We start from the raw sequence: 8,567 nt of genomic DNA, 5'->3' as shown, positions 1-8,567 counted from the left end.
TTGCTATACAGTTGCTATAGTGCCCTGATGGGTTTTTTAGTGTGTTGCTATGCGGTTGCTATGGTGTTTTTTAAAGGGTTTTAGTGTGTTGCCATGCAGTTGTTATTGTGCCCTGATTGAGTTTTTACTGTTACTATGCAGTTTGGTGGTTTGTAAGTGTCACATATATTATGGTACATCTAATAATCTGATACCTTGACTGTACCATGGTATCATGGTAGTGCCATGTATTTTAAAAAAAAATATTTTTTTGCAGTAAACATTAAGTGGGTGTTTTTTTTTTTTTTTTTTTTTTTTAAATCATTAGTGGTGTTTGCTTAGTCAAGCGTCACTATTATTATTGCTCATATGTAGGGTCAGTGATTTGAACAAACTCCACTAAGTTTGTGCTCAAGACATTAATGATTGTTTATATTGTGCAGCTTGTTAAACAAAGTTTTGCTGTTACTTTTCTAAGTGATTTTCAGTGTTTCTTGCCTGGTCCAATCAGTTCACACTGATGGTGATATTAACCAAGCCATATCTAGAGACCAAAATATTACACCAAAGAGACAAAGTTGCAGTTTTTGACTTAGCTAAGTAAGCAACCACCCACTCATTAGCTTGTTAAAACCACCCACAAAATCTATTGTGGCCGTGAGTTTTGCACTAGTTTTGAACTTTACAAAATGTAGTTTCCTTTTGCTTTAAAAAAAAAAATAGAAAGAGAAGAAAATCCAAGTAGCACAAAGTGTAAAGTTTATCCTTATAATGCCTTTTCACTCTAGGTTGTCTGTGTTAAATTGCAGACTCTTTTGTGATTACAAGATGAAGGTTAAAGGCATCTCAGAGAGTAAACAAAACAATTCCAAGTCAAAATGTCCAGGTTGAAAAAGGGGGTATTTTCTGGCTGCGAGCAAACGCACGCACACACACACACACACACACACACACACACACACACACACACACACACACATCTTTCTCCCAGTGAAAAATAGAAGTCTTTCTGTAAGTCTTTTGTTCATTCAGACTAGCACACACATTTATACTCATGGCTGAGAGGAGACGGCACCAGCGGCCCCTCTTCACACTGCGAGATAGAGACATGGAAGGAAAGCTGGGATTGTCTCACTGCTATTGCCGTTTGAAGTCAGATTGTGTCGTCCTCTTCAGAGCCGTGTGACACAGGTAAACTGTTCTGCTTACTGTGCACACTGTCATGTCAGCTTGTTGAGTATTGGCGTTTTTGGAGCGTGTTTGTGTGGGATTGTATTGACTAAACAGTCTGAGCTCAATTAGGACGTCACTGTAACAAAATCTATGAAGCTGTTTGCCAAAAGCAATAGAAAAATCTGAAAGCAGCTCAGAGAATTGATGTTTTAAAATGTTTTGGTGTATTTTTTAGTAGACGTGCTTGTGTGTTCACTTTATGAGAAAATAAATAGTGTACAGAGCTCATTTAGGATGTGCTTTCTTGTTCTTAAAGTGACAGTTCACCCTCAGGCCATTCAACATGATTTTTTTCATCATAGAACAGTTAAGAAGATTTTTAGGTGAAACCGTGCTTCTTGATGATTCATAAAATGCAAGGCAAAGGCTGCCCATTTTTGAGAATAAAAAAGCATATCAGCCAACAAAAAAATTAATCCTTGTGGCTCCTGACGATATATTAAGGTCTTATGAAGCAAAACAATCAGTCTGTGCAAGAAACTGAACATTATTAATCTATAGTTTAGGTAAACAGTCCGGAGTGTTGTTTGGTTCACAAATTAATCATTCTGTTAAACTGGTTCTTTTTAGTGAACTGATTGAATCAGTTCAACAGATTGGACTGAATCATCTGAATCAGTTTGTGGCTTGAGCAGCACAGATTTACAAGTTACTCAATCAAAACTCACTTTTGGACATCTGACAGTCACTCCGACTCAAAATTAGCCAAAATACTGGCTTATATGATCCTTATGAATGAATTCATTCAGTGATCCACTCATTTACTTGAATAAAGGGGCGAAATGAATCATTATTTTTTTAATCAGTTCTTTTTAGTGAACTGAATGAACCAGTTTACCAGATCAGACTGAATCATCTGAATCAGTTCGCGGTTCTAACGGCACAGATCAGTTTTTGGAAATCTGAGGGTCATTCTGACTCGAAATGAGCCAAAATACTGTTTGATATGATCCTATGATGAATTAATTAATTCAGTGATCCACTTATTCACTTGAAGGGGCAAAAATAAAGTTTTAATGGTTTTTCGTGGTTTATGTAAAAAAAAATAGCTGATGAAGATTTTATGCTTTAGACTTGTAAACATCCATGTTTCACATCATTACTGGGTGCTTTAATAATATAATTGAGTATATGTTACATCATTGGATGATTACATAAAAGAACGTGTGAATACAACCAGTTCATTGAAAATAACTGTCCAAAATAATCCGTTTGTGGAAAAGATTTGGATTTCCCCGTTTGCCTGAGGTAACTCAGAGAATTGATGTTTTAAGGTCTATTAGTGTATTTTTTTAGGGGTAGACATGCTTGTATGTTCATTTTATGAGAAAAAAAAAATAGTGTACAGAACTAATTTAGGATGTGCTTTCTTGTTCTTAAAGTGACAGTTCACCCTCAGGCCATCCAACATGATTTTTTTTTCTTCAAAGAACAGTAAAGAAGATTTTTAGCTGAAACCGTGGTCCTTGGTAATTAATAAAATACAAGTCAAATGCTGTCATTTTTTGAGATAAAAAAGCATATTAGGCAACACAATTAATGCTTGTGGCTTCTGGCGATATATTGAGGTAAGTTATATTGAGGTATAGTTTAGGTAAACAGTCGGAGTGATGTTTGGTTCACAAATTAATCGTTCTATTAAACTGGTTCTTTGAATCAGTTCACTAGATCGGACTGAATCATTGAATCAGTTTGTGGCTTGAGAAGCACAGATCTACAAGTTACTCAATCAAAACTCACTTTTGGACATCTGACAGTCACTCCGACTCAAAATGAGCCAAAATACTGGCTTATATGATCCTATGATGAATTAATTCATTCACTGATCTTTTACTTGAATAAAGGGGCTAAATTAATCATTCTTTTTTGAATTGGTTCTTTTTAGTAAACTGAATGAATCAGTTCACCAGATTGGACTGAATCACTGAATCAGTTCGTGGCTCAAGCAGCACAGATCTACAGGTTACTCAATCAAAACTCACTTTTAGACATCTGGAAGTCACTCATTCATTTTAATAAGTGATTTTTTATGGTTTCTAATGGTTTGTTTAAAAAAAGTGAGTTGATGAAGACTAGTTTATTCACTCTATATGCTTTAGAGATGTAAAACATCCATGTTTCACATCATTATTGGGTGTTTTAATAATATAATTATGTATAGGTTACATAAAAGAACGAGTGAACTGAGCCAGTTAATTGAAACTAACTGTTCAAAAGAATCAGTTTGTGGAAAATATCCGGATTGCCCCATTTGAGGTAATAGTGTTGTAAATAATGTTTAGTTTCTTGCACAAACTGATTGTTTCTCTTCATAAGACCTCAATATATCATCATAAGCCATGGCTATTAATTTTTTTTTATTCTCAAAAACAGGCAACTTGTGTCTTATGCACCACCAAGGTCCACAGTTTCAGCTAAAAACTTCTTTACTGTTCTAGTAAAGAAAATAAGTCTTCTACATCCTGGCTTGAGGCTGAATAAATGAACAGCAAAGTTTCTTTTTTGAGTGAACTATCCCCTTAAGATCCATTTTCTATGTCTTTCTCAGAGTTTATTATGGAGGACGTGAAGCCTGAGGGCTGGCGGCAGCTACTTCAGCCCCGTGGTGCAGCTGGCAAAAACAGCACGAGTCTCCTTCGCAGGTCCTCATCATGGAGGAGGCCTGGAGAGCGAGGTTATTACGAGGGCCCCGCGGCGCAGATGAATGAGCCCACTCGCAGAGCTCGTCCGCTGAGCTGCATAGAGGGTGGCAGGATGGACAAATGGCTTCAGACGCTGGAGAGACTCCAATCACGTCGGCTTCAGAATCAAATACCTCCGTTTGCGGACAGGACTTTATCAATGCCCGTTCTTCCGAATGAGGCAGCGGGAAGTAACCTGCAGTGTGCTGATGTTTCCTCTCTCCGTTGGAGGAATCAGACCCCTAGCGTCTGTCCTAGTGTGTGTGAAAGCTCCTCGAGCAGCCTGGAGTCAGTTCACATTAAAGCTGCTCCCGCTGCAGAAAAAGCTCAGTTCTGCGCTCTTGCTCCGGTTCGCTTTGGCTGGCTGCCCATACAAAGACGCGTGATACTGACGGACATCACTGACAAAAGCCATAAAAACAGCAAGTACCAGGTGAGAAAGAATAACAGGAAAGGGAAATGATGTCACATAAGGAAGTTTAGAATGGCATACTATTTTTAGATAACTTTTTAGAATTTTCTAATGCATTTAAAGCGTTTTTTTTTTACTTTGTTTTTATTTATGTTTTGCATATTTCTATATATTTGTTTACTTTTTATTATTAATATATTTAAATAATTTTATAATTTATTTATTTAAATGTAAGAGCTATTTTCAAAATTTTGTTTTCAGATTTTTCGAATGCATTTGAAGATTTTATTTTTTGTAGTAATTTTATTTTATTTTTTTGTTTGTTTTCTTATTTATTATTCTTATTCTGTTTTAGTTTTATTTATTGTTTATACCATAAAATGTTTTTACCATAAAAAATGTCAATGCATCTGAAGCGTTTTTAAATTTTTGCATTTATTTATGTATTGTATATTTTTATGTATTTGTTTACTTTTACATTACTATTTTTAATATTTAAATTATTTTATTATTATTTTTACTTATTTATACCATTAGAGTTGTTTTAGATAATTTTCAAATGCATTTAAAGCATTTTCCCTTTTATTTACTAATACAACTTTAGTTTTTATTTATGTATTATATATTTATATACATATTTATCTATTTAGTTTTATTATTGTTAGTGTTATTTATTTTAACTGTTTATGTATTTCTTTTTTATACAGAGAACTTTTTGCTAATGCATATAAATAACTATTGATTTTTCACAATATTTTTATTGTAATTTTATTTTAACATTGTTTATTTGTATTTATTTTCTCATTTTATTATTATTATAGAGGTATTTATTTATACCATAAGAGTTGTGTTATGAGTTGGTGCTGGACGGACGAGACACGAGGTAAACAATAAACACTATATTCAATAACTTCTTAGAGTAAACAGGCAGGAACATCCACACACGTAACATTAACAACGAATAAAGACCGACAGTAAACTCTCTCTCTCTCTCTCTCTCTCTGTTTTTTGGCGGGTCGCAACCAACTTAAATAGGTGCATATCGCCACCTACTGTACCGGGGTGTGTAATATCAAAGTTTTATGTTCTTCAGTTCAAAAAAAAAAAACACATGATTGCATTATCCTGCTTATATTTCTACCTCTAGTCCTGTATTTTTAAGAAATGTAAACACTGCTCTGCTACTTTCCCTCGTTTCCTCCCACGTCCCTAGAATCCCTAACAAACTCCATTCTCTCTCCAGTTCATATATTTTATTTTGTAATCTATTCCTCTCTACATTATATTTTTTACACCATAAAATGACATGCTCAACATTTTCAGAGACATTACAAGCATCACATTTATCTGTCGACAGTAAACTCAAGAAACAGACAGACTTATAAAGGGGAACTAATCATTAAACACAGGTGACGGGGATCAGGACAAACGAGGGCAAAACCAAAGCAGACAGATTGACAGGGGGAGACAAAGGGAGAAACCAAGTAGACAAACAGACAGAACTGTGACAAGTTGTTTTCAGATAACTTTTTTTTATATATTTGTCTAATGTATTTGAAGCATTAATATTTTTGCTTTTATTTATGTTTTGTACAGTTGTATTTGTTTACTTTTTATTTTATTTATTTAATAGAGAAAACTTTTTTCTAATGCATTTGAAGATTTTTTTTAATATTTTGATTATTAATTTTATTTTTATATTGTTTATGTATTTGTATTTTTTTATAATTAATATTATTATTATTCTAGATTTATTTATTTATACCATGTTTCCATTTTCAGAAAACATTTTCATATTTTTCTAATGTATTTGAAGCATTAATATGCTTTGCTTTTATTTATGTTTTGTATATTTTTATTTATTCGTTTACATTTTATATATTTATTTATACTGTAAGAATAGCTGTTTTTCAAATGCATTTGATGCATTTTTAATTTTATTAATACATAATATATATGTATTATTGTTTATTTTTGTACAAAAAACTTTTTCTAATTGTTTATTTTATTTTATTTTATTTTAAATGGCCTGATTTTTTCATTAGCCTGGACTACCAAAAGACATCTTTGCACAACCTTTTGAGACTAGATGCCACTTGCAGAATTAGACATGCAACATAATGAGGTCAACTAAGAACAATGCACTACTGTACTAACATATTTATCAATAATGGTGCATGCTAAGGCAAGCATCACTAGACTATTGCTCATATTTAAGGTTAGCGACTTAAATGAAAAGACTGTCCAGTATACTACACAGTACTCTAATATTTACTTCTGACAAAGAGAGTTTGAGTTATAAATTACTTTCTGAATGCTTTTAAAGTGTCCCTTGATAATGGCTTATCTGCTCTGTGGAGAGGAAAATTGTTCTTGCATAGTAATCTAACTATCAGATATCCATTAAATCATTTAGATTCAGCGTTCATTTTTTAAATTTCAGAATGCTGCTGTATTTAAATGAAAATAAGATTAAAATGTAATAAAAAGTGATCTGTGAGACTTCTGTAAGACACTGTATCACACAAACTGTACAGTATAAAACTTTTTTGCCCACAAGTTCAGAGCAATTGAGTCATCCAGTTGGAGATAAAAGCCTTCAGAGTTTCAGACTCTTCTGCCACCGCTGTACACCACACAACAATCACTCTCACCTCAACTGGGAACAAACCCCGGAAATGAACAGTCGAGCTCTCAGACCTGATTTACCGTAGTGCCAGCTGATGCCAGAAAGAGAGAGAGAGCTATAGGAAACTGAAAGGAGGAAAAGAGAGAAATCTCTGGATGTCTGTCAAGTACGTGAACTTCAGTGGCTGTCTGGGTGCTGCGTGAAGTCGAGATAAAACCGCTCTGTCAGCAGGTGCTTGGATCCATTCGGTACAGATTTAGGAACGAATAGATCCAACCGCATCTGAGCCAACAACAGGATCACAACAGTGCCGCAGGGCCTAGAGGATAGAAACCAATCCAAAAGCATTTGTAAACCGCTCAAATCTTTCTATCTTTTCGCTTCAGTCATTCTGTGTTTAAGTTTCAGCAGTGTTTGGACACTTAAAGAAAAATATGCTGACAACTTATTCAACCTCAGGCCATCCAAGATGTTCAGTTGAAGTCAAAAGTTTACATACACCTTGCAGAATCTGCAAAATGTAAATTATTTAACCAAAATAAGAGGGATCATACAAAATGCATGTCATTTTTTTTTTATTTAGTACTGACCTGAGTAAGATATTTTACATAGAAGCTGTATACACAGTTGTTCATGAGTCCCTTGTTTGTCCTTTAGAAAAATACTTTACATACACTTGATTTCTTAACACTTTGTCACCTGAATGGTCCACAGCCGTGTTTTTTCTTGAGTGATAGTTGTTTCTGAGTCCCTTGTTTGTCATGAACAATTAAACTGCCTGCTGTTCTTCAGAAAAATCCTTCAGGTCCCACAAATTCTTTGGTTTTCCTGCATTTTTTTTTTGTATTTGAACCCTTTCCAACAATGATTGTATGATTTTGAGATCCATCTTTTCAAACTGAGAACAACTGAGGGACTCATATGCAACTATTACAGAAGGTTCAAACGCTCACTGATGCTCCAGAAGGAAACACAAAGCATTAAGAGCTGGGGGGTGAAAACTTTTGAACAGAATGAAGATGTGTACATTTTTCTTATTTTGCCTAAATATAATATTTTTTCATTTAGTACTGCCCTTCAGAAGCTAAAGACATTGCTTACATTTTCCCCAGACGACAAAATAAGTTAAATTTACTCTTATCTTTAAATTACAAAAGTTTTCACACCCGGTTCTTAATACATATTTTTTTCTTCTGAAGCATCAGTGAGAATTTGAATTTTCTGTAATAGTTGCATATGAGTCCCTCAGTGTGAAAAGATGGATCTCAAAATCATACAGTCATTGTTGGAAAGGGTTCAAATGCACAAAAATGCTGTAAAACCAAAGAATCTGTGGGACCTGAAGGATTTTTCTGAAGAACAGCAGGCAGTTTAACTGTTCTGGACAAACAAGGGACTCATGAACAGCTTTCACTAAACAATAACACAGCTGTGGATCATTCAGGTAACAACACAGTATTAAGAATCAAGTGTATGTAAACTTTTGAATGGGGTCATTTTTATAAATGCAGCTTTTATTTTCTCTCATGGACTATATGTAAACATCTTTTATGTGAAATATCTTATTCAGGTCACTACTAAATAAAAAGAAATAACATGCATTTTGTATGATTCCCCTTGTTTTAGTAAAATA

The 8,567-nt window shown here is 34.0% G+C and overlaps 1 protein-coding gene across 1 annotated transcript in view; it reads left to right on the top strand.

Moving 5' to 3' along the window:
- Positions 1 to 1,078: 1,078 nt before the first annotated feature.
- c22h10orf90 (chromosome 22 C10orf90 homolog) overlaps positions 1,079 to 8,567 on the top strand; it is a 24,735-nt gene continuing 17,246 nt past the window's right edge. Inside the window, exons 1-2 of the mRNA XM_073827948.1 lie at positions 1,079 to 1,170; positions 3,761 to 4,326. Coding sequence (XP_073684049.1) covers positions 3,769 to 4,326 — 558 coding nt within the window. The 5' untranslated portion in view covers positions 1,079 to 1,170; positions 3,761 to 3,768. The remainder of the gene's footprint in view (positions 1,171 to 3,760; positions 4,327 to 8,567) is intronic.

The sequence above is a fragment of the Garra rufa genome, chromosome 22 (genome assembly GCF_049309525.1).
Source record: "Garra rufa chromosome 22, GarRuf1.0, whole genome shotgun sequence".
NCBI classification, from domain to species: Eukaryota; Metazoa; Chordata; class Actinopteri; order Cypriniformes; family Cyprinidae; genus Garra; species Garra rufa.
The sequence above is the reverse complement of the archived record's forward strand: the minus strand, read 5'-3'. Positions and strand labels throughout refer to the sequence as shown.